The sequence below is a fragment of the Pholis gunnellus genome (genome assembly GCF_910591455.1).
Source record: "Pholis gunnellus genome assembly, chromosome: 12".
In the NCBI taxonomy this organism is placed as follows: domain Eukaryota; kingdom Metazoa; phylum Chordata; class Actinopteri; order Perciformes; family Pholidae; genus Pholis; species Pholis gunnellus.
This window is the reverse complement of record NC_136539.1, coordinates 12,522,410-12,549,670: the sequence shown is the minus strand read 5'-3', so window position 1 is coordinate 12,549,670 and position 27,261 is coordinate 12,522,410. Positions and strand designations below refer to the sequence as shown.

At 43.0% G+C, this 27,261-nt stretch overlaps 1 protein-coding gene across 1 annotated transcript; it reads left to right on the top strand.

Moving 5' to 3' along the window:
* The first annotated feature begins 62 nt into the window (after window positions 1-62).
* Window positions 63-26,001, top strand: agps (alkylglycerone phosphate synthase). The gene is made up of 20 exons (XM_079170179.1): window positions 63-253; window positions 3,200-3,289; window positions 4,531-4,621; window positions 4,725-4,845; window positions 4,948-5,022; window positions 6,037-6,108; window positions 7,055-7,134; window positions 8,508-8,588; window positions 9,708-9,833; window positions 10,010-10,118; window positions 13,061-13,188; window positions 13,706-13,757; window positions 15,148-15,224; window positions 15,308-15,420; window positions 17,171-17,240; window positions 17,958-18,019; window positions 18,907-18,996; window positions 20,403-20,502; window positions 20,647-20,704; window positions 24,295-26,001. Exons 1-20 carry the CDS (start codon window positions 75-77, stop codon window positions 24,414-24,416), a joined length of 1,896 nt encoding a protein of 631 aa, XP_079026305.1. The 5' UTR covers window positions 63-74; the 3' UTR covers window positions 24,417-26,001.
* The last annotated feature ends 1,260 nt before the right edge of the window (window positions 26,002-27,261 follow it).

Genomic DNA, 27,261 nt, shown 5'->3' with positions numbered 1-27,261 from the left:
GGACTATGAACGCAGCGCACTTTCCCTGTGCTGACCTCTGACAGCCGCCCATGGATCACAAACACGGAAGCAGCATGGCGTCCAACAGCAGCGGCAGCTCCGAGAGGCAACGGGTTGCCCAGCAAAGACTGAGAATAATTGCCGGGCACTTACAGAGACCAGTGGACGTTGACTCGACCATCCTAGCCGCGGAGTGCAAAGCCCAGGGCACCGAGACACACGTCGAGGAGGAGAAGACTGTGCCGAAGAGGAGGTACAAGGCTGTGATGGAGCGGTGGACAAGGGTCCATCCTCTCTGGCGTTAGCTAGTTATTAAGTCAAACATCAGCGGGTTAATATGTAAACAAGACCCGATGGGGTGATATGCTCTGACGGACTAGCTTTCCAAGCATCTGCAGCGTAGGGAGACATAGCTAAAGCCGGTTGTAATTAGCCTGCAAGCTAACGTACTTGGCTACAGATTGGGTGCGGCTAGGTTCACTCTCAGGAGTTTAAACGTCGATGTGGTCGACTTTCTTAAAGTTAACGCTTTTTCTGTGGCTCTTAATATATCATTTAATTTGTTTTATGGCAGTTGTTCCGTGTCAGGTAGATTGTAAAAGCCTAGAGAAATGTAAATGTTGCGGCGTTCACTGATGCTTCAGATAAACTACAGCGATGTAGTTCATTTCAACTGACACAAGTACGTCACTCTTTATTTGACGACCATGTAAACATGTTGGAAGGGTAATCATTGAGATATTGTACGTTTTAGGTTTGTCTTAATTAACTACATCTCAATATACAGGAAAAACTAAGAACAACAGAGGAAAGAGACAGTGAGACTTCTTGTGTCTCCTCTGTCTCTCTTGTGATTGGCCAGAACAAGTGGTGGTCTGACTTTCAACCTATTGGCAGCTCCGTTGCTTTTGAGGAACGCCTTCAAACTGTGCTGACATCTAGTGTCAGCCTGAGATAACAGCTTCAGCTAAAGGGGGGAAAGCAGCACTCATAAGTATGAGCATTTGGCCTTGTAAAATTCATCATGTCCTGTTCTGGTCAGTGTGACACACTGATGATATGAGAGAATGTTATGTCTTGCAGCCCTGTCTGTTATGCCAATTGAGTCCCGGGCGTATTCGTGTTTTACAGTGTGGGGCAATTAAAAGTTAAGGACATAATAGTTCAACAGTCAGTGGGTTTTATCCATCAGTATCATTATAAGTATCAGCATTGTGAGAGAATGACGTGGGATAGTAGAATTACAGAGAGTCACTTTGTGGTTGGAGAAGTGCCAAGAGACGGATTTTCAGCCACAATTTGACAATTTGGACGTATACTCGCTGCTCCTTTCTGGTATGGTTAGTCCGGTGGTTTCAGGCAGAAATCCTGATTTGCAGGTTGCGTGGTGTCCCAGCTCTACCTAGCTCAAACTAGTCGTTTAATATAACAGCCCCACAATCAATCCTGCCTTCATGTAGATTAAAATGTCCAGTTTATGTTAAAACTGTTTAATACAGTTTTAGTTTAGGGCTGTAGTTTGTGCCACTGTTGAATTGGATTGCACTGTACTGAGAAGCATTCCCAGTTTAAGTCCAGTGTAGTCATAGATATGCACATTTAATTAAATGTAAGTCCACATATTCCATAACTTCACATCAGCTCATAGTCTAAGACTGATTATCTTTTATCTGTCGTCCAAAGAAGCATTATTGTAGAAACATAATTCCACCAGCATTATAGTGTTAAATGCACATGGTCATGCAATTTTAGCATACAATATGCACAATTAGTTTTTTGACTGTTAGCATAATTTCAGTTGTGCATTTCAATCTACTTCATCATTAAAAAAATTGATTTGTTTTTAAAATTCTGGGATCCATTTTGTTCTCTTTCCTTTTTGTGCTGTAGGTCAAGTTAAGGCATGTCGGGGCATATTTATTTATATATTCCAACATTACAAATCACAGATTTGCCTCTGAGGGCATCTGTACAGCATGCTCTATCCTTGATTAAGATAAGGAAACTTGAGATACACACAGGCAGAAATTAGCTCAGTTTATCAAAACAAATGAATTGAGACCTACTGCTTTGCCTATAAACAGGGCCGTGCTTATGTCCTTAAATTTACAAACTTGCCACATTTATTGATACATTTCTATTCAGTATGTTCAGCGGCTTTGACAGCATGTCAATGGTGCAGAGGATTCATTAAAGTATGACTCGGTGTGTCTCTCTCATCTATACTCTCACTCTTAATTTATAGGAAACTCCATTTTGTCTGGTATTAATCTTAATTATGGCTTTTACTCCACTGTGTTAGCATCCCGTCCCAAGAGACCCATGAGTTATGGTTGCTCTGTGAGTGGTGAGCTGTCTGTCTGCATGCAAGTACAGCATAGACAGTCTAGTATCCTCTGTGGTTGTGAAGCTGGTGATTATTATGGGATATCCTCAACAGTATAGGATACTAGCAACTGTTTCCACATCTTAAGGAGCTAAGGCTGTACTCAAATATAGTTGGTGATTCCACAACAAAGAACAGAAAAGTACGGCTGAAGCCTGCGGACATGCTGAATAATTATCTGGAGCTTGATAGTTCAGCGCGCACGTTTGGACCTCATCATAAAAAGCTGAACAGTATTAAAGCTAGCTATGGAGAACCGTGCCTACCAGGTGCCATGAATGCAAAATATTTGAATGTGTTTGATGGGAAATGGCTGACTGCACAGACAGGGTGTCTGCTAGCCTCCCCCTGTTGATGGATATGCTATTTAAATGTGTCTCTTCTGCATGACAATGTCAACAAGCTGCCTGTGTGCAGAGCGTTATGTAGCTGCAGGCACCCGGGGAATATCGTAGGTGTGCTTGTCCGCTCCCTTCAATATTGTATATTTGCCAACTGATAGCCAGCCCCACCTTGAATGAATGCAAAGATTGGATAGAATATGGAGACTTTTACATTTTCCCTCTGTGAGTTGCTATATGTCTGGTTGTTAAAATTTCAGCATGAAGTATTTTATCAGCAAGGACTCAACCCATTCCTCTTCGTCTCGGTGAAATTGCCCATGCCAAGCTCGTGTCAGCCCAGCGGGACTGTGGCACCTTCACACTTGTTTTTTTTTAACTTCCTCTGCTGGTGTTTCATGTCATATTTTACCTTCAATGTAAAGTGTACGAATTGTGAGCTTATCCTCTGCCAATATTTGTTTTCCCACAGGCAGGAGATTATGAAATGGAATGGCTGGGGATACAGCGATACAAAATTCCTCTTCAATAAGAAAGGTCAAGCAGAATTTACCGGCAAAAGGTATTGTATATTATCACATCAACACTCTTAGATAATGTTTATGCTCATCTGTTGAAGATTTAGAAAAGAAATGTTCAGTACTAGGTCTCCTTCACAGCCTCTAGTCTTGTTTTATCACAGCCATGGTGCCTGCCTTCATTCATAAGTTGGGATGGCTTGAGGATGGTGACGGTGCTGCATTGATCATTTTCACTGCCCCCACTGAGTGCTTTTGAATTCAGTAGCTCGCCCCGTCTTACACTCGCAGCAATGTGGTGCTATTGCCACCTAGTGGTTGGCATTTGAACTGTTTATTTTCATCTGAAAAGGTCACTGGCTGTGCTTGTCAGCTCTCCCCAAACTCTGTTGCTCATTAACAGAAACCACTTTCTAAATCTATTCTAAAATGGAGCATAATATGTCAGTAATTATTAATGTGTCTCTTGGGGAGTTGTGGGTACACACTGTCATTCACAGACTGTTGGAGACAAAATATTTGGTTTGACTGTAAGAGGGAAACGAAGCCAGTCGTCCTCATGCTTTCTGAACATGGCTCCAGTTTACAACAGCACCGTTATCATAGCTGTAGATGAGCCTTGTGATAATGTAATCACGACATGTGACTTTGGCATCGACGGCTCTGCTTGTGAGATTGTAAACACGGAGAGCTGGCACACTGTGCATGAGGATGTATTTTGAGTAATGAGCCAAACTGAACAGGATGTTGCACAGCAAATGGTTTCTGCCTGTGCAAGCAAGTTGCCACAAACTGCTCGGTGCCCTCTCGACTGAAAAGCTACCTGGGTGGCTTACAATATCCATGGCTGGGGTGCTGCTGAATGGATGTCAAAGACTGTATTCTCCTCCTCCTCCTCCGTGCCCACTGTGACAGAGGCTTTTTCATTATAGAGTGTGTTTCATGGTCTCTTGGACAAAGGCACACCACAGTCCCCTGATGGGCTGGCCCGGGCTGTGCCAGCGGCTCAATTATGCAGAGGATGGCGAGGGCGATCATACGGACAGCACTGTCATTGCTGCTCTGCTTGCCTAATAACCTCATTGGACTCAAACCTCACACTCTATTCTTATTAGACACAGGCCTGGTTTTCCAAATGAAGAAGCCCAGTCAAGCATTTAGATGTTTTCAATTGGAGAGCTTTGACTTCCACGACTGGAAATCACTATTACATGAGGCGTAGTTGATTTTTTTCTTTTTTTTGTATTGGTTGGTCACACAATCTGTCTTCTTTTACACTTTCCAGGTATAAACTGAGTGGTATGGTCATCCCTGCTCTGAAAGAATGGATGGAAGGCACGTTTGGAACCAATATGCAGCATAAATCTCCAGCAACGGTGAGTGTAATTCATATATTATTCGTTGTGTCTCCAATGAATGGCAGAAAAAGAGCACTTAGTAGCAAAGTTACAAAAATCACAATGGCTTGTTTTGTTTCAGCCCGTTCTGACTAGCGGTGCTGTGCCGCCTCCCACTCTTAACGAGGCCTTTGTGGAGGAACTGAAATCCACAGGAATTCCCTTCTCTCTTGATGCAGAAGACCGGGTGTTTCGTGCCCACGGTAAGGCATGCTGGGAGGAGGCTTTGGACATATCCCTGATTTTTTTTTTTTTAAATTAATATTTCTATGTGCTTCTCATCTCATTCCTGTATTTTCTTCCAGGCCATTGCTTACACGAGATCTTTGCTCTGCGAGAGGGGAAAGTTGGTCGTGTCCCAGATCTGGTGGTATGGCCAAGTGAGTTCAGAAGCCGCGTCGTCTCTGTGTTTTTATCGGTCTGTTTTTCTCCACCCACGTAGCATCGCTGATCCCCCCCCCCTGCTGGTTTAGCTGATTTAAAGGGTTAATCTCTGCAGAGGCAGGGATATTAATATGTATGAGTGGAGGCTTAATAAGAATCGTCAGGGGGAGGACGGTTGACACCCAATACTCCACGGTCGGGCCCTGCGCAGCACACCCATGAATTATGATTCCGAGATTGGTTTTCTGTTGTTATGGCTGGCACTATTTTATCATGCAAATGAGTGTTGACTGATGGCTGGAACTTGATTAGCACCCTCCCAAATGGGCAGCAAATCATCAGGAAACTGTAGGCGTCGTTTCATCCTCACCAGCACCACATTTAAATTTGACCAACCCCACAAATACGCTCTCATCTGCTACGTACCTAATCGATATTTTGACCAGTAATTTGCATTCCTCGGTCGTCCCACCGAGTCGAGCTGTGTATTTTTAAGTGGAGGTTTAGTTAGTTGAACTGTAATCCGTAGGCGGAAGCTGTGTGTTGAATTGGATGACAAAATGCAGGCATTTCTCACTGCCTCTAAAAGCACTTGGGGCCAGTCGAGCACGTCCACGTAGGTGGGCATTGCTACTCTTCCCACTCGCTCACCACTCCAGTGTGAATGGATGTGAGCGCCGTGATTGGCTAAAGCATGTTTATATTGATCCAGCACATCCCACCCCAGAGAGCGTAGCTTCATGCAGCGTGACTCCGCCTGAGGAAAGCCCCAGGCAAATCACAACTATCAGGCAAATCAAAACGTCCCCCAGCTCTAATGGCTCAGGCCCTACACATTTATTTATTATCTCCTGTATACACACAGTGTTATGTGCCCTTTTTTTCCTTTTACAATGTGTCTACTCTGGTTATTAAACACTTAATTTATGAATGCAATAGAGGATGGTAAATGGAAACATTTTCTTTATGATGGCCACTAATTTCTACGATGATATTCTGTGTCTTTGCAGACTGCCACAATGATGTCGTGAAAATTGTGGAACTGGCGTGCAAACATGATGTTTGTTTGATACCATATGGAGGTGAGTCGTGAAATCAATGGCTCTAATCAGCATAATTGGCTGTCGCATATTGTACGTACAGGCCACTTGATGTGTATTTATATTTAATGTACTTTAATATATTCTCTACTCCCATCCCGTGCTGGTGAATTTTTTATTTATTTTTTTGTTAATAAAGCCACGTAATCTGTGAATGAACCTGGTAAATAAGGTACCGCTGACAGTCCAGGAGATGTTATGCAGAATGTTTTTGCAAAAAAAATATTAAGAGGCATCCTGGACCCCCAATCTAAGCATATGATGTAAATCTACAGTTCACTCTCCAGCCTGGAGACCTCAATCATATGTGATTCCGTTCTCTTCCCCCCCCCCTCTCTTTTCATGATGACAAAATGAATGAAATTAATCTTATATCGTATTGCAGCAGTTTGTCAACAGCTTCACGAGAATGATAAAAGTCAGTCCTGAAGCCTCCAGTCATTTTAGAAGGATAGGTTATTTGCACAGTGCAAACTTTGCGTCCTTTTTACTGTGTTTTGCATAACTGTCACTTCAAATAGTCACTCTAAAAAAAAAAATAATAAAAGTGGTGTTCATTTGTGAAGATTATCTTTTTGAACAAACAGTGTAAGCATCATAAATGTTGTTGCTGTAATAATCCAAAATCTGATGGAAAAATCTCATTTTCTTTTTGTGGAGGGAACCGGGGTCGGCCTGCAAAAATACATCATCCCTGCAGCTCTCTATATATGATACCTGAATGTGCTACTCGTACAAAAACAATTCTTTTTTCATACCCTTCTTTGAGAAATATAAACACATTTTTGTATTCATTATTTAATAGCAAGCCCCTAGATTCACAAGTGTGTGTTTGTGTTCAGAACATGAAAGCAGGGAAGTGTTTTATAGTGTTTACCTCTATAATAATAATAATAATCCTCTTGTAACTGTTGTTTGTCTCTCTCAGGAGGGACTAGTGTCTCCAGTGGCCTAGAGTGCCCCCCAGAGGAAACTCGCTCCATTGTCTCTCTGGATACCTCACAGATGGTACGTAAACACCTGTGTCTGAAGACTTGATCCGCACTAATGACAAGATAAACGGAAACCAAATCAAATGCGGTATGACGCAGCCGAATGAATACCATAAAAATGTAAAATGTTGTGTTGCATTAAGAGTGTTTCTATTTTTTTATGTATGGAAATTGAGATTGACAAAATGTGCGATATGCCATTAATATATTATGAACTCTGATTCAGTGACACCAGAAAAAGAAGTGACGGGTTTTCAGATTTAATTGAGTGAACTCATAGTCTCAACCTGTGCCACCAATTACAAATACATGCTATTGCATTATGGGAATTAGTGTTTTATCAAGACCACAATGAAAAGGGGAATGTTCTACATAATCAGAATAATGTTAAACATGATAAATCAGTTAGTCAGTCAATAGAAATGTATTATCTTTATTTTAAACTTATTTATCAAACAACATTTTCTAGTTCTACATTCCGAGGTATTTATTTATTTTTAATATAAATGTAAATTGAATGCACTTGGATCTGGGAATCTGATGGAACTAAATGTTTCAGTATTTTTTTACTTGCCATTTTCAGAATGAGCGTATTTGTTGTTTGTTGTTTTTTTAAGTTGTTAAATGTGCTCCTTGGGGCACCAGCCATTACGTTACATGGAATCTGACCATGAACATGTTGATGTTTCATTGGATATGATATAAAATGATGAATATCGTCACCAGTAGCGTTCAGCCCTTTGATCCAGGCTCACATAGAGGTGATATATAAGCTGTCTGGATGCTGCTAGCCTCGCAGTCATTGAGTTTCCACAGACACCAGTGACCGGTGTTCTGTGTCAGGGGTCAGAGGTGAGGTGGCTCCAATGGAAGCACATGAAAGGAGCGGTGTGGTTGGAACATAAAGTTTACTACCTCTGGAGAATAATTGATGGCAGGTGCGAAATGACCTCCTGTAAGTAAGGCTAGGCCACATGGCCAGCGGCCCAAATAAGAGGCATATATTTGGAATCAGATGTTAAATTGAGTTTAACCTTGAGGAAAATGTCTCCGTCCCGCTGCACTCATTTATCCTCAGACATGTCACCGTCAGGCTAGAAGGACATGCTGGTGCAGGACTTCAAAAAGTATTGTAGGCAAGGGACTGTCCCCACGGACTGCTTTTAAAGATAGCGTTTACATCTGAGCCTGAGATATTTCAAGTCAACAAAACAGATATGCATGCAGTTTTAGAGTTAAGACAGAGTAACGTATTTGTTCTTTTTAGACAAATTCAACAAACGGCATTAGAGAGTGTATCTGTTCCACTGTATGATATGAAGCATTTATACAGAATGTTTCATGACCTCCACTGTCATGTCGCTTGTTTGTTTTTTTTCCCCCTCACAGAACCGCATCCTGTGGATTGACGAGAAAAATTTAACTGCCCATATGGAAGCTGGCATCGTCGGTCAGGATTTGGAGAGATTGGTAAGCACTGCTCATCCATCCATATTCATCCACTAAAAGAGCTTTTAAAAAATGCTGCGTAATGTTGTGCCAACAATCAAGCTGTGTGACCATTCACATGCAGGTTGCCCATGCTCAGTCACCTTGGTACTCTTTGCTCAGTAGATCGAACAGCGCTTAGGAAAGGAGTTTGAGACGGGAGCAGAGTGCTGAAGGGGAGAGATTAGAGAGTGAGGCGGCGGTCATGAGCAGATGGCACCATCAAGCTAATTCAGAAAAATGGAGAAGGAGCGGGCATTTGATGTAGGGGAATGCGTGAGCTGCATTTAAAGCAGACTCCACCTCTGCATTTAGACTGGGCTAATTTGATGGAGCAGATGGGTCTGCATTATAAACTGTCTTCCAGGGGAGTGCTGTGATAAAACAAGGCCTGACTTGAGCCCCGTCTTGCGCTTCCGGTGAGGGCTGTTGTTGTACTTTAAGGTCCTTCTAATTATTACTATCAAATGTTCTGCCTAAAGATGCAATCTGTTTGGGGGTGGGCTGCCTTCAGGAGAATGTGTGTTCCTGATGACCGACACATTTTCCTCAAAGCCGTGGGGATAATGCATCTGATGAAGGTTGCTCAAAGTTTTTTTCTTTGTCAACCCAAAGTACATTGTCACATTGTTATGGCCATGTGGCAAGTAGCAACGTAGTCACTTACAGTGTTGTACATTGGGCCGAGCTATGGAAGCTGAATGTGCACCAATGCCAACGACAAGCAGGACTGTCTGAGACGTAGCCTATATAACTCATATATTTACATAAACATGGAGTTAAGTTTCTGTAATTGTATTTTTACCAGTTATCCAGTCGAGCAGTGGAATTCGACACTGATCTTGTTTTTGTGTTTTTGTGCTCTTTCCACTTGTTTTATTTTCAGCCAGTGTAAAAATGTATGATGCCATAAAACCCACTTTTTAGCATTGCAGCCCAATGAAAGCAGTGAAATGCAGCAGCAGGGCTTTAATTATATTTTTTCCCTTTTCTTCCTCATGTTTCTTTTGCTTGTTATTAAAACATTCTTGTGGGTTTACAACGTCATTGTTTTCCAAACATGTTTGGCTCATTTGTTTCTGAAATTTTTTTTTTTCACAGCTGAACGAGAGCGGCTACTGTACAGGACATGAGCCGGACTCCATGGAGTTCAGCTCCCTGGGGGGCTGGGTAGCAACCAGAGCATCGGGCATGAAGAAGAACATCTACGGCAACATTGAGGACCTGGTGAGTCGCCCGCCCTCCTCTTTACCGTCCTGCTGACAGTCAGCACACAGCTGTTACTGCACACTAATTAGGAAGGAAATTATTAGCACAAGTTATGTGGACTCTAAAAGAATGCAACGGTTTGTATATTTTGTGTCTGAAAGTGTTTGTGGTGTTGCTGTTTTGTCGCTGAATAGGTCATCCACGTGAGGATGGTGACCCCCCAAGGAGTGATTGAAAAGAGCTGTCAGGGCCCACGCACGTCCACTGGGCCAGACATTCACCACTTCATCTTGGGCTCAGAAGGTTTGCCGCCTTTTTCAAGTGATATCAGTACGCCGGGGCATTTTGGCACGTGTGTGTGTGTGTGTGTGTGTGTTAATGTGTGATTTGTGTGTAGGACTTTGAGATAAAACGGGAACATCAGGACGGTTCTCATGCTCTAGGCTTCTTACACATTAACCAGCTTCGGAGGAAAAGTGATCTGGAGGTGTATAAGTTAGGAACCAGCTAGTGTCCTCCCCACCCCATCTGTGGTGCCCTGTCCTTGTGAGCGCCCACAGAGAATACCGCCATATGCCAGGTTCCCCCTAAATAATGAGGAGGTTCAGAGACTCTTGGCATCGCTATGTTTAACAGCTGTGAATGCAAACGTTATATTCACCCTACGAAGCTCAGCAATCTGCTCCCTGACTGGGCTGGGATCACTGTGGAAATCTCCATTTATAGCCAAACCAGCAATTTCAGCACCAAGAGCACAGCTTTATATACAACATCCAAATCACAAGTGACTACTGTAGAATTTAGATTACAACTAAAAATGTTTCCACCACATGAAAGTAGTATTACTAGGAGATATGATTGTTAACGGTTGTCAGTGTGAGTGATTAATTCTTCAACTGCTTCTTTAAAGAACTTTATATAATTTATTTCTAAATTACCAGTAATACATTTGAAAGGTGTATTATATATGTAGCTTGAACACTTTTGAGTTCATGGGGTCAAGGCATGTGAAAATGATTAAAACATGATAGTGTCCAAAACACGTAAAGTTTATAAAGACTGTCATAGTCTGTGTAGCAGATTGTTGACAAATCAAATCGGTTTTCATTCAGCTGAAAAAGCCACATCGAACAAGTTTCATCCTGAAAGTAAATTCTTGTAAGTGATGCTGAATTTAATAACTAGCTATGCTGTTAATCCCCAAATGGGTTTGAACATTTCTTCCATAACAGCAAGTTGATTCAACCTCAAAATCTGAAAATAGCTGAGAGAGAAATACTCTTTGAATGGATCCGTCTAATATCAGAATACCAGCGCTGTGGGTGTATAACTGTAGTCCACGGTAGACAGGTTGAATGTTTGAACGTTATAAATTAAGGCTAATAATAAAAGTTACAATAGTGCTTCGTATCGTGTGAAACATCTGGAGGTGTGCTGGGGTTTGGTGGTCTAGCAGAGATGGACCACACGTCTCTGGGAGTTCATATACTTCTGGGAGGCCTAACGCTGCAACTAAGAGGTCACATCAGACACAGTCTCATTAGAATTATCTACTTCCTCACCCCAGGAACCACATCTTGCAGTCTGACAGTAGGCCACAACAACACAGAACCACAGTTCTCGTTCACCGCCCAACAACCGGGACTCTCTATCTCTCTGACCTTGAGGTAGCCTGAATGCAAAGTATTTTCCTCACTCTTGCTTTCAACCAGTGTAGAGAATGAGTGGAATAATCAATGATAATCCCTTTTTCTCTGTCAAAACTCATCTCAACCGTGGAGGCTGTAATGTAGTTGTGTGAAGCCAACCAGTGCCAATTCAATATACAGAGTCAGTTAGTAGTGGCTTCATAGTGGTCAATGTTTTTAGTTTTTTTTTAATATTTGATGCTGGAAGCAGAGAGACTTTTCATCGTGAATAGTCCTTCTCCCCAAATCCTGTAAGATGAGGTTTATTTAATAGAGATGGTCACAGTCCAAAATAAAAAAAAGGCTTAAACTGCACTCCAGCATTTCATTGCATTCGTCCCCAAGAGAGTGTTTTTCTGACCTTGCTGTTCTTATTACCTCCCTTTATTCCTCACTCGCTCACCCTCCTTTACTCCCCTCCACTCTAGCTCCTCCCATGCTCTCTCTCTCTCTCTCTCTCTCTCTCTCTCTCTCTCTCTCTCTCTCTCTCTCTCTCCTCTTCTCTGACTCCTCCTTGCTCACTCACTCACTCACTCAGTGGCTCCTCCTGCGTACTGTCAGGAAGGAGGAGCCTTTTTGAGGTTGAGGCCTAATGGAGTCACATGTTTTGCACTGGGCCACTAGGGAGCAGCGTGTGGCATGTAGTGTCATGATAGAGGGCTCATTAACAACCATACCAGGCGGAGGAAGCCTCCTAGTGGAGCCAGCTATGTTCAGGGAACATGCGTCTCTAAATGGACATTGTCTGCAATAACACTGACTTGGAGGGGGGGGGTGTAATAGGTTTGGTTCTCACCGATACATGATATTAAGTCTGCTACTAACTATTATTTAATTTATTTTATCAGTGAGTTAAACACACTAAACAAAATGTTATTGAATAAAGCGCTCTAAATGAATTGATAGTGATTAAACATGAGAAAGAGATGGCCTGTATACAGCCTGACACAGTTAGCAACTAGCAGGAGTTGGAAGAGACCAGAAACGGAGCTAAACAAAAGTGAATATTGATTATATTCACCAGAATGCAACAAAAATCGTTTTTGGTTTATATTGCATAACATTACAGATTTGGGGGATGGCAGCACTTCCTAGCTACAGTTTACTGTGAACTCAGATATTTTCATGAAAGCAGTTTTTAAGTGTTCTTCCCAGACATTTATGCTGCGTAAGGTAGACACTTTTTTTTTTTTTTAAACATGCAATCTGACTCCTTCAGCAGCAGTTCATGTTCTCAGGGCCATGAGGTCAGCCAGAGGTTTTGGCATACCTGTATATATATATGTTGCTGCTGTTGGCCTCGCTGCCTTTGATAGGGCTCTGCTTTATTTCCTCAAGGTCTTAAGTTGATAAATCTTAGTTGTGTGTGGTAGAAAACCAGATCTGCTCGGTGAAATGTGAGACAAAGGTCACCCAAAGGACCCTTGGGACGTGTAGCAGAGCCCTGTAAAACGGGCGTACGCTCCGCTCAGAGAGGGGGGTTAGGTCATATCAATTGTGGGAATGGATTTACTTCTTTTTGCACCACTCAAAATCTCTCACTGTGATTTTCCACAGGAACCCTGGGCGTGGTTACGGAGGTAACGATGAAGATCCGTCCCATGCCGGAGTACCAGAAATACGGCTCAGTGGTATTCCCTAGTTTTGAGCAGGGAGTTGCCTGTCTCCGAGAGGTCGCCAAACAGGTAACATGTTAAACTATCTTTTAACATGTGGCGCTGAATCACTGCGTTCTCCCTCCATGTCTCTTTTTGAGTGCGTTGCCGGTTTGCCCAAACTGCAATAAGCATTTTTCAGGTCTTCACTAGTTTTAAACGTACAGATCTGAATGTATTTTTAGACCAGCTTGTACTCTTTGTTAAAACCTCCAAACTAAGTCAGCTGTTGCAGAGTAAAGCCTTCAATCAGACCTTTATGTTGAGACACGACAGGCCGACAACGCCAAAGCAAATTACAACCTTACGGTGCCAGTTGGAACTTTTTTTTGTCAGATGCATCAAGTTAAAAGAAAAAGACTTTGAAGTCTATACTCTGTACATTTGGGACATTGAACAAGAAACTAAAAGCTTTAATTCAAGGTTATAACAGTCGCACTGAATGTTGAGAATAATAAGTATTGGTTGAATTTGATATCTTGTTGTTTTCACATAATTGTGCCCTATGATTCAAACCAACTAATAAAGACCAATTTTTACTTTGCAGAGGTGTGCCCCAGCATCTATACGACTCATGGATAATGAACAATTTAAATTTGGTGAGTTTTGTTTGATCATTCACAACATAGTCCAGCCTTGACCTAAAGCATTACAGCTGCTGTTTCAGGAAGTGCTTCTCCTTTTGGGCCCAAATGTAACCTTTGGCTTTAACCGGCTCATGGCAGGCTTTTAACCAGCGGCATTATAGTAATCATTTTCATTTTTACTTTACATTTGTTTCCCTCTCTGTATTTCTGTGTCAATATTTGAGTTGCTGTTTCATTGATTACCTCTCAATGACTGGCAATGCTACAGCATGTAATGATTTTATCTTCTGCATCAGTGAATTGTTAAATTGATTATTATTTCATTCTGCAGGAGAATAGCTGCACACAAACCGACAAAGAATTGAAGCAAAATGAAAAATGACCCTGGCCAAACTGAAGTAGTTGTTGCATTGAGGTTTTATGATGTTGTTTCTTAAGGTCTAGTGGAATGCATCTGGCATTGCTAGAGATCTCCGTAAAGTTCCCCAGTCTCCAGGGATCTCATTATCTCCCCTATATTTCCACTTTTCACAGAATAGGCACTTCTTAGCATTAAGCAGGGAAGATGAAGCGGCCAGGTTTTCCACTAATAACTAAAACTCCCGGCTCTATGATACCTTCTTGGGCTTATTAGTGGATTGTCCTCACTTTTAATCATGTTGGCTGTTGAGTAAGGAGGGTTGATGTATTCACAGGTCTTTTTCAGATTGGGATTACAAGTACAATTTAGCGTGGCCCGTCTTGATGCACAAGATGAAAAATTAGAATGTTGTATTAGATAGCGGCGAGTTGATACGCAAAAAAAAAAAAAAGCCCACAGAGGGGAGAGTTAAAAGTAAAATGATGCACATAGTAGGTGTAATTTTCTCTCTCTGGATGTTGAGTATTTAATTAACGAGTATGATGGCTGCGAGAGACCTAAAGACCTGCAATCAAATTTTGGAATGGAAACAATTAGGACACTAAGTGATGAAGAGACTTGAGCATGGGGGGAAATAAATGAACTGTTAAGTCTCGGCGACATCACCCGTGACTTCCCCGCAGTGATTGATAACCATCCCATTGGCCCCAGCCTCTCATTTTCGCTTGTCCACAGGCGCTTTTGTGCGTCCGATCAGAAATAAATCAAAAAGTGTGGGTGAGGAAGACGGATATCGCTGTGTCAACCCCACTTCCCTTCGGAAACCCTCTGATTTATAGTCGCTGTCGCTGGCAGCCACTGGCCAGTTGTAAAGTTATTCAAATGTTACCATTTATTTTTCCTCCTTTTGTTTGAAACCTCAAATAAATCTGACTCGCTGCAGCATTTAAGCAGGAGGGTGTGACTAATGTGTGAAAAAGAAATGGTTGGCCTACTTCTTTGTGAATAGACGGAGCTGATGCTTATCTCCTATTTTTACAGGTCATGCCCTGAAGCCTCAAGTATCTTCAATGTTCACATCCTTTCTGGACGGGTTGAAGACATTTTACATCACCAAGGTAAAGAAGAAAGAAAATAGTTAGAAGTGAACATCACCGGTTGCTTGTCCCGAGTATTTTTCATGATCTGTTTCAATCCCCAGTTCAAAGGGTTCGACCCCAGCTGCTTGTGCGTGGCCACCCTCCTGTTTGAGGGAGACCGTGAGAAGGTCCTGCAGCACGAGAAGCAAGTCTATAACATCGCTGCGAAATTTGGGTCAGTAGTAGTTCTCTTTCTTGTCTTCTAACTAAGCAAGTTACAAAGATCAGTTACAGATCCCGACCGTGTCAAGCACAGGAATGACAGAGCACCATTTGGTGAGACTTTAGACATGGTGCCCGAGGCCCCGATGTCACTTTATTTAACCAGCCATTATGTATTAGCAGTGACAAGGATGGAGAAGCACAGTTCCACACTTCAGACTTGGCTTCTACTCAGTAGTTTGTCTCTGTAGATTGATGGATCACCTGTGGATGTCCTCCTGTCAGGCCAGCTTTTATGTTAAAGTAGGTGTGGTGTGGGCGATGATAGCAGGGCAGAGCTCCCCTCAGGACAGCGCAGGGCGAGAGGACACAGCCCGGGAGTGCCGCTGTGATTGATTGTGAAACGGATCAATGAGGAAATCAGTTCCCTGTCATACGGAGAGGGATTCTCTCTATCCTCTGCCTGTTTTGAACCCTCAACAAAAGTTTAATGGATGAGTTCATCCTCACATAAATTAAGAGTTATGCAGTTCAACTGGTTATTGTTTGTTGGTGATTCTGAGATGGATTTGAAGTCAGATGTTTTTAACACATTGTTCCTTTGGTGTGTGGACTGTTTGAAACTCATTGGTAGTTCTAGTAGAGGTTAGGCATGTTAATACCAACTATTCTTTCTACCCTTAGGGATATTATTTTTGCGTTGTGTATTTTTTTTTTGTATTGTTTATTTTGAATATTACATTTCTTTTTATAGCAACATTACTCTGAAAGTGTGATTTCAAAGGAACCTTTCTGCTTTTTGATTTTCAAATTATATCTTAAAGAGATTTTCTAAATTAGTTGCTAGTTTGCATTTTCCTCTTATGTTCTTCTCTTAATTTCCTTTTATCACAACATGTTTTGATCTGCTTGTATCACAACTGGACGTAACTGTAATGCATCTGTCAGCATCCTTCAACTGCAAGAAACACAACAGCTTTTTGGGTAAATGTTCGGATACACTGTTCAAACCAAATGTGTTCAGTTTAAGCTAATTCATTCATTAAAAAGCAAAACAGTGAGCCTCATGTTTACTGTGCATTCTCATGTATTTGTTACGTATTTCATAGTGGAAACTTACCAACAAAAACTAAGAACAAATGTTGATGTTCTACCAACTAGTCAGACACCAATAGCTCAGTACAACACCAAGTTAAGCGGGGACAAACCCGGGATACTCAGTGCTCCTCATTGGGAGATGTCGGTGATTTCTTCCTCTGTAAAGCTCATCGATTATAAATAACTGTTGGTGTTATTCTTTGGCTCAGCGCAAAGACCTGCAGGGAGCTGGACTGCTGCCCTGGAAGCGGCCAGCAATTAAATCACCAGAAACTTGTCTGTTACATGCAGCATCCTCCGCTTTATTGCATTATTAAAAATAAATCGTGATCACCAATCAGATCAAGTGCCAGTGATGGATTGGTGCGGTTCTGTGAAGAATATTTTCTGGTGGTGTTGGGGAAACGGGAAGAAGGGTAAAAAATCAATATAGTGATTTTCTAATGAGCTTGGGCTGATTAGTTTGGGTGGTAGATGAAAATCTGATTACCCACTGCAGGTGATGGATGTGTGGCTGACCTGTGGCGATGCACAGAGCACAGCTTCATTGATCTGTACATTGTTTGATTGACAGGCTCCCAGGCAGCTGTTGTGAGGCGTGCGATCTGACCAACAAAGCTGAAAGAAAAGAGCTGTTAAATATTAACCCTGTTATCTGCTTCTAGGGGGCTGGCAGCCGGAGAGGACAATGGGCAGAGGGGCTACATGTTGACCTTCGTCATCGCTTACCTCCGGGTGAGTCACTCCTCTGGCTTTTTTTTCTGCCGGCGCTGACGGGCAGGTGGGGGCGTGCGGGGAGGAACGCAATCTGACAGCAGATAGGATAGTGAGAAACACAGAAAGGCTGCAGAATGTGACCTCGGGAGGTCTTTGATTTGATCTGGTCACGGTTGTTGTCAGGGTGTCTAACACTGAGGTGTCTGCACCACGAGGAGAGCACAGTGGGTTCAGTCACAATGACAATGGAGAGTTATCTTGGGTCAGTCCTGTCAGAGAGGCCGTTTTTCATCACAGAAACAAGCAAGGAGTCTTGCGCGCACTTACATAACCTGGTTACTCTGGGCTTTCTGTAGTAATGGGCTTCCTTTAACATACTGCTCTTCACCTTTTTTGTTTTTAAAATACACAAATTGCGGCTTTAAAGTTAGACCGACTTGTGCTGTCATATATTTGTAAAAGGAAAACTGGCTCCAATTATGTTGTCAATCCAATTGTGCCCAAACAAAACCCTGACAAATGAAACAACTAAATCACTAAAACATTAAAAATCTGTAAGTTTTGATGTTAGTGGAGAAAGCTGATCACTGCCAGAACAAGTCGATTTTAAAGTTACCAGGTTGCTACAGAGCATGTAAACCTGTTTCCCTCCCTGTAGCCTGGTTTCTTTTGTGTATGTGAATGTACTGAATGACCATTAACAGCCTACTAATGCTGATATTGTACTCCGAGCAGGACTTGGGGATGGACTACTATGTGATCGCGGAGTCCTTTGAAACCTCTGTGCCTTGGGACAGGTAAAGACACTGATGTGAGCTGTCGGCTTCTGTTTAAGTTTAAGTACATGTAAACGTTTTTCTTTTCTCACCTCCTACACATTCAGTCCTAAGCGACTCCTCCGTCTTTGTCCTGCTCCTGTTTCTTTTATTTCTCTTTGCTTCTGTCTTTGCCATTCACCTTCATGCCTGCCTTCTCCCCCCATTAACCAGCTCTGCGTTGGCGTAAGCTTTGCTTCCTCAGCCTACAAACTCTGCATTACTGACGCATACGCGCGCACACACACACACACACACACACACACACACACACACACACACACACACACACACACACACACACACACACACACACACACACACACACACACACTAGGAGAGACCTATCTGTTTGCGTTCTGTGTGAGGAAATGCAATATGAGCCACATATTCATCTCACATCCACATGTGGTGTGTTCTGCATTTTGTCTATGGTTTCATCATCATTTTGTTATATACACACACACGCGCACACAGACAGCGCCGTGTTGTGTAACATGCCTGTCGGGAGAGACCAAGAGATCAGGCACTGAGGCGAGCATATGTGCCTGGCTCATTACCTCCCCTCCCCTCCCCTCCCCTCCCCCATCCTCCACACACTGCTGCACATGCTTAGGACTGGCAGCCATTTCCACACCAGTGGAAACCTCTCCCCACAATGGTCGTCATGTTAGTCTCCTCCTAGGATAATGTTGATAAGACATTTATATATTATAATGTTTCATTGCTAATTCAATCAGTTTAATGTAAGTTCCCTTTTACGTTTGATTATTATGTTTTTAAATACGCAAATATTGCAGTTTGGATTCCAATGTCATTTTGCAATTCTGTTTGATATGGTTAATTTATTTTAAATACTTTATTTCCAGGGTGTTGGACATCTGCCGGAACGTAAAAGCACGGGTCACCCGAGAGTGTAAAGACAAAGGAGTGCAGTTTGCACCGTTGTCCTCATGCAGGTAATGTTTGCAAACATAAAGGCTGATTTTTCTTTCTACAAAAAGTTCTCAAATGTGTCCTTTCTCAAATTTTGACTGTCAGAAAATCCCATGAAAAGACCAAAACCAACAATGTGTTTAGACCATCTTTATATATTTCCCTACCCAGTCTGTCACGCCCATTCGTTAGTGTTTAAAAACAAATATGTACTTTAATTTCTAAAAGAGAATAAGTGACTTCTTAAACTATCAGGGCACTATATTAACACATTAAATATTGATAAACACTTTAAATGTTGTCTTAACACAATTAGCCGAGAGGAACTGTGACGTAAATCAAGAACTCTCTGATGAACCAATAAGCACATATGATGAATCTGACCAGACTTTGCCTTTTGCAAATTTGTGGTACTTCAAAAATACTCAACATTTATTTTCAATAACAATTAAGTCTTGAGGTTATATACCCCGACCCCCTGGTGAGTTAGCAAGGGCCACACAGCCAGACGGACAATCTGACAAACAGCCGGCGAGCCGGCCGAGGAGCACCAGGCTTCTGCTCACCGATTGCGGACAGATTAGACCTCAGCCTGATTATGCGACAGCCATTCATTTCCCGGCTGCAGTCTGTCACATGATTGATTTGTCCATTTAACCTCTAGAACAGTCAGCGTGCCAGGTGATGGGCCATGTCAAATGAACAAGGGCTCTGAACCCTGCTCCTCCACAGGGAACGAGGAGAGGGAGAGGGAGAGGGAGAGGGAGAGGGGGAGAGGGAGAGGGAGAGGGAGAGAGGGAGAGGGAGAGGGAGAGAGAGAGAGAGAGAGAGGGAGAGGGAGAGGGAGAGGGAGAGGGAGAGAGAGAGAGAGAGAGAGAGAGAGAGAGAGAGAGAGAGAGAGAGAGAGAGAGAGAGAGAGAGAGAGAGAGAGAGAGAGAGAGAAAAAAAAACGGAGAAGCATTTTATTCCTAACAAAACCATTTTTTACACTTTCTCCATTTTATCTAGAAGAAGCCACATGAGCAGTAAGGATGTCTGTAAAACAACAGACTGATCCGTTTTCTGTCTCGCATCAGTGAGTCATCCTGTTACCTGCAGCACAAATGTGGCTCAGATGATTATTATTAGCATTTGATGGCCATTTAATGCCTGATAATATTAAAGGTGGCAGTGCTTCCGCGCTGTCCTCCGCTTTTGGGAAACCATGAATGGAATTGAGGTCAGGGGTTCACTGGGGAAAGCCAAACCTCCCACTTTACATTGTCTTCCCATTATGAAGCAGGGAACGCATTTATTGTATGAAAATGGAGCACCTTGCCAAAACACTGCTCTTTGTATGCATGTAAATTAGATTTCAAGAGCTGAGGGAGAAACATTTAAGGAGTCTTTCATGCTTATGTAAACACGACTTTTACCTGGTTTCTTACAGGGTGACTCAGACATACGACGCCGGTGCCTGCGTCTACTTTTACTTTGCCTTCAACTACAGAGGACTCAGTGATCCAATACACGTGTTTGAAGAAGTGGAGGTATGACCCGTTACATTTTTATCGACATTATGGCGTGGTCCAGTTCTTTTCTAGATCACAACTATACCTGAAGTGTAGATATGTTGAATCTTCAACACCCCGGAAAGTGAGTGACTCTGGTTCTATTTTTCTTTTATTTCCCAGCATGCAGCTAGAGAAGAGATTCTTGCCAATGGAGGGAGCTTGTCACATCACCATGGAGGTACTAATCCCTGAAAAATACATACAAAACTATCCGGTTTGTGTTAAACAGATGCACATTATTCACGAGTAGAACATTGAATGGGATGACATGTTATTTCCAAAGAAAAGGCAGCATGGCGAGCTCTCCCAGCGTGTGTTTCCACGCTAGCGAGCAGGCGACCAGTCGTGCTATAAATGTGCATTTGGTCGGAGATCTTTCACGTGTCCGAGATACGTTCCTGCGGCTCGGATGAATGGCTCTGAATCGGCTATTTGTTCATTTCGGCAGTGACCAAATGAAACGTGAGCAGGGGAGGGAGGTGGAACAACTCTCTGGGCCCCATCAGGGCTAACCGAAATGGCTGCCTTATCTATATTGCCATCCGCCTCGCTGTTTTCATACATCACTTCAGGCTATTCATCACACCTGTCAAAAACAGTATGCAGTGAATCAGCTGCGATATTAAATCACAATTTTTCCTGAAGGCGGGGACGGGTTCAAAATTAAAAGATTGCTAATAAAAAGGAGGCGGTGGGCCGGGGTAAATGATGCCGCCGTTATCACCGGCTGTATACTGACCTCCAAACGGTGGCCCAGCCACCCCGAGCAGCTCGGGGAGGTGACAGAGGGGGGGGGGGGGGGGGCTGTGGGGTGGAGGAGGGGATATTGATGCAGCTCCCGCGTGCAAGGCCCACTCTGTAATTGTGATTAATAACAGTGAGGCTCGCTATCTGAGCGCAGACAGGCCGGTTTGTCTGCCCACAATCAGCGCTTGACAAATGGAGCTAGTTTCACTGGGTTTTGTGTATCAAACAAAACAGATGTAGTCAAGGATGGTGAGGTGGGAGGGCACCAGAGGAAATATACATTTTTTTTTGTCTCCCTGTATTTACAGCAGGTCAGTGTTGTGCTGCGTGGGCGGAGGTAAGGGAATATGGGCGTGTAGAGCGCTGCAGGACATAATACTCAGCCAACACCGCCATGTGTTGACTGCTGTCCATCACGAAAACGCTGAGAATTTTAAGTTTTAGAGTTTCTCACTTAAAAACAGATCTGTGTGTGTGATCGTTCGCTGGTTCTGAACGTTAGGAGAAAATGTCCTCTTTAACTAGGTCACCAGTGTCGCAGCAGTGAAGAGTTGTTGAACATCCATCACCAGGAGAGTCATCCATCTATCAGCCAATACTCTGGCTCGGCCGTATCACAGCAACGCAGGGCCGCTGCCGTCCCCCGTCTTTCATGTCCTGACCCCCATTTGTCAGAGACGCTCGGGGGAGAGCGAGAGCGTGTCGAGGGGTTGCGGCTCAGCATGGCGACTGCAGTCTCCTCTGGATGAGGGCCACCCCGGGGTGCCCAGCATCTTCACCTCACCTTGTGGCGCTGCAAAAGCTCCAATACCGCTAACTCTGCCTAACACACAGGTCGCTGCACTAAGGAGGTAGAAAAATGACCTGATTAAGTGAAGTTCCCACCTTGCCCTTCGCCCCGGCGCTTCCCCGGGCTTTTTCACACAAGAGAGATATGACACTTTAAAAAAAAAGAAATCTGTCATTTCTGAAATAACTACCTGCTCTTCTTTGCATGTCTCAGCTGCACAGACCTAGCCTGGTGAGATTGATTGCAATAGCAAGCAAAAAAGAGAGACTATGACAAGATAGATGTGTAAATTATCACAGTGATGGAGGCAATGATGCAGTCCCAGCACCTTCTGTTTTCTCTCCTTTTCCTGAGAGGAGGGAGGGACGGAGGTGGAACGAGGAGGAAGGCCTGAAGAGGAGGAGGTTGGGGAGAGCAGGGTACTTTCTTAGTTATTGGGTAGCAGCTGATTGGTCCCTGTGTCACCATCTGGAGGTTTGTGTGGTATCAGAGTCCCTGGTGACCCCGCTGTCTGCCCTGTTTTGTCAGGAGACGGGCCTCACTAGCCTCATGTCTGATCCCCATCTGGGTTTCCTGGCTGGACTCTCATAACAGGCGGCTTCCTCCCTCAACACTGGCGCTACCCAGCTAGTGATGCAAAGAGAGGCGTGCAGAGAGGGAAGGGAAGGCGTGTGAACACTCCCATCATGCACCTTTGTTTTTTCAGGCCGCTCTATCTAATCTCAAGTGGTTACATTGCTGATTTCAAGTGTTTACTCAGCGAGCAGCACCTGTTTCAAGCTGCTCTGTTCTCAAATTTATCTTTTTTTTTTTTGGGGGGGGAATAGAGATATTGTGTGTTTCTTTTAAGTTGACGCGGCCTCCAAAAGTTAACATTTACCCAGCTCTGATCGGAAATATTTAAAGTATGCCTTTGTGTAGCAAACGTAATGTCCTTTAATTCTCTTTTGATAATGACTAGCTTCTTTTTCTCTTTAAGAGACGTTTAAATGCAGCAGGGGTGTTAATGCTACTGGTCAAAGACGGTGCGTACTGTGTAACAGCATTACCAACAGTTCAATTCAGGCTGGCAATTAACTAGTAACAGTTATTTTCATTATCAATTAATCTATTCTTTTTTTGGTTCAGTCTGAAAAATAAAAAATTAATTCCTGGAGAAAAGCAGCAAATCCTCACATTTGAGAAACTGGAACCAGGGGATTATTTATATATATTTTGCTGTTAAACAACGGGTTTTTTTGTCTGTCTCAACCATCAAATAAAAGCAAAAAAACGTCTTTTACTTTTAAAAACCATGCATCCCTCAGCATCTACAGATGCTAAAGCTGAAAATCAATCTTCATTGTACAGATTGTAGCTGAGTTTACACTTGGTTTAAAATCAACAGCTTTATCGGCTTGTATGAAACCAAAGTTCCTATTTTATTTGAAGTTCTCTAACAATAGTTTGGCTCCCCGGTGAGGTAGTTCCAGTTCCAGTCCTCCTCAGTCACCAGACCTCTCGCTGGCTCCAGACTCTCCGCTAAGAACCTGTCGGGCACAGGCGCCGTGGAGTATGTCGGACTAGACAGCTGGCGAAGCAATGGGCACCCTCACTAGGCTTGGTGCCACAGCCTCCTTCGCTCCTCAGGTTGGGGGTTTGTAGGAGGAGGAGGAGGGGAAGGTTGAAGAGCGGCTGAAAGCCAAAGTCCTGCTGACAGAGGACCATTGTGTGGTGCTCCGCGGTTGGCTTTGGCACCCTGTTGATGATCAGGCCAGTGTTAGAGGGCACAGAGCTGCGTTCAGGACAAGAGAGCACAACATCCCTCGTAGGTCAGCTGGATGAATGCGCTCGTGTGCACAATGAGATAGAAAAACACACACACACACGCAGACGGACAAACGCTCCAGCGACTCGGGAGGGAGTGAAACGGAGGGGAGTGGTGGCTCAAAGAACGAGGGAGCCGGGGAACGGCCCGCTACAGCCGCCAGCCGGCCCCTCCTCTGGGAACACACAGAGCCTAATGAGTTTGATAGTCTGCTGAGCTCCATAAATCATGCCATGCAAAACATTTCTCCTCTCTGAATAAAAGCATTTATCACCCTCTGTTTATTCACTCACTCTCACAAGATTGATTGGCTCCCAGCAGCCCGCTGAGCAATCAGCCGTGCCGATTCCTCTATTTCTCCCCCTCGGTCCTCTTCCTTGAGTTCATTTATTTATTTATCTATTTTCTCTCCTCTGTCATTCAGTGGGGAAACTTCGGAAGGAGTGGATGAGAGAGGCCGTGTCCAATGTCGGCATGGGGATGCTGAAGTCTGTCAAGGACTACGTGGACCCCAATAACATCTTCGGCAACAGGAACCTCCTCTAATTTCCTGCTCAGCTTTTTCTAAAAACAAAAAAAAAAAAAAGCATCTTGTGCATTTTGGATTAATAGATACTAAATGTGAATTTAAAATGGGCAGATGTTGTCTTTTTCATCAGTCATTTGTGCCATTTATTGATTCACCTAAACCTTGTCTTTTACATTATATTGCACTTAATATGCTGTAACAATCATTGTCACTCACTGTGCAGCTCATTTTTCACAGCCTCAGCTCGTTGGAGCTACGGCCACGATTCAACCAGACGAGATGCAACAAAACCTTGATTTTTGTCATATTTTCTTATATATCTATATATATATATATATATATATATATATAACCATTTCCTAAATATCCTTGCCAACATGGTTACTTCATCTGTTTGTTTTCTTACTTTCCACTTGTGTATCTGTGTGTGTGTGTGCGCGTTTGGGGCACTTCTCTCGTGGTAAGTTGTAGATGAATGCGCTTTCTAAAGCTCTGTGCCTTTCTAAAGCTTATGTCTGCCTTCCCTTTCTCCGACTAAACACTCTGCTGGTGTACAGTGAGTCCCTTTGTGGAGCAACATTAACTTGGACATGATGTTTTCTATGTCTTCATCTTTTTCTTGCCTTCATGTCTTTGTTGTACTGACCTATTGCCATAAGAGACTTTTTCTCGACTGTACGTACGTGTGTGTGTGTGTGTGTGTGTGCCTCTGCCTAGATTAAAGCCTCACCCCTCCTAGAAGTACAGTATGATTACAAAGAGAGATATTCCTTGTTTGTTTAGTATTTTTCTGCTCAAAGCGTTTACCTTGCATGGTTAGTTACTGGGAAAGTGAAGTGGGGGGTGGGGGGGGAAGCCATCGCGTTTTTCTATCACGTCTGCTTCAATGTCACCGAGTTTGCAGTTTCGAGGCCTCTGGATCCCGGTGCTCACGTTGTACCAAAGACTCAACTCATAAGAACATGCAAACCCACCGTAAACATATGTTTGACTATGTGACCCTCACACATATTTAGTAACATCATGCACAGCTGAAATATATTTTGTAATCAGCATTATGCAAAGATGACTCTTCTGAGAGCTGTAAAATGTAGATATGCGTCTGTTGCACATGCTAAAACTTTCTACATAATGTGTCTTGTGTTCAAGTATTTAATTATTTCTTTTCCATGGATTTGCTCAGAAATTCCTCCTAAAATAGTTTCCCTTGTTCCGTACGGTGTAACCGATTTTTGGAACGGATACTGTAATGTACAATTTGATACCAGACTTGAACCATTTGTTACTGATAACCATTGATTTTGAAGCAAAGTAAAGCTATAAGAGAGCTGTGTGCTGAGGAATCTTGCCTTTTGTGCTCTTTCTGATCTGTGCTTCACGTTTTCCTGAACCACCGTGTCCTTTTTAACTCATATTCCCCCAAATAAAAGGACTCGTTAGGGACCCGTCGTATGACATTTTATCTCGGTGTCAAACAACGTGTGAGAGCTTTTGAGCGTGATGGATGTACCTTTTGTTATTTCCCACTTCTCTTAACAACGTCGTAACATCAGAGTACATTTTGTCAATGCTGTTTGTGCAATAAATTGAACTAAAACATCTCATTTGTTGAATTTTTTTCTTTCAGTAATATACAACACTGTTCAGAGAGCAGAACTCTTCCCCTCTCTCGTACACCATTTCCAATTCAGCTCTTCAATAGTGGCTTTTATTAATGTTGTCAGACGGTGCTAAGAGGGTCAACAGGAGCCTCGGAGCAGGTTTTTGTTCTTTCTACCTGTGCCACACTGAGTTCAAGGTAATCCAGCACAAAGGAGTTTAACACCGCCTGTCTTACGCCTCCTGACAAGAAGATTTCTTTTTTTTTTTTTGCTACACACAGGCTCAGTAGGAAATCATCTTCGCCCACACAGCCACCCACACACTGCTTGCTGACGTCACAGCCATCAACAGCAATAGAGATCAGCCGTGGACCATGAAATGCACCGCAGTTATCACACTCTCACTCTGGCTTAATACACAGGATCGTGTGAATGAATACGACATAAAGGATTAAAGAATACCTCTGATCAATCAATGTAGTTGTTAGTTGTGGAACGTTGATTACAGAGTCATATATTTGCAGCTAATTCTAATTTTCTTTGGTATTATCTTATGCAACTTCTTTTCAAAGAAATGTGTGTACATCTGCAGGATTCACGGATGGCATTTCATGTGCAAAGATATATTTGTCCACATGAGGTCAGCACTGCACCAGGAGAAATACTCCTTGTAGACTGCTGAGCAGAATCACTGGTCCTTCATTTAAGTCAAAGTAGAAACACTGGAATATAAAATGTCCTGCATTGGAAATGTCACTTAAGGAAAATTATGCATTTTCAGAAAGATGTACTGTTACATATAATACAATTACATTGTTTGTATATATATATATATATATATACACACACATATCTATGCACTCATGAAATATTTTGCATACAGTCCCTGAAGTCCCTGAGCTTTGTCCACAGACCCTGTTAAGATTAATGCGAAGTGGAATCCGAAAACAAACCTGCAATTACCGCTTATCACAATAGATGACAGTTTCCTTTCTTTCCAGTTTCTTTGTCACCCACTGCCACGCCCCTTTAGGAGACCAGTGGCATGTCCTGGGTCTCTTAACTCCAGTGGGAAAAGTGAACGTGAGCAGATTATGACCAATGACCACCGGCACTTCAGAGAAAACAAATCTATAAAATGTCAAATCATTGGCTGGGCTTGTAATGCGGTTTCTTTTGTAATTGAGTATCTTTGTTGTAACCAAGACCTGCAGGAAGTCCGTCACGTGATGCCATGGGGCCCCAAACATGCTCTTTGTGG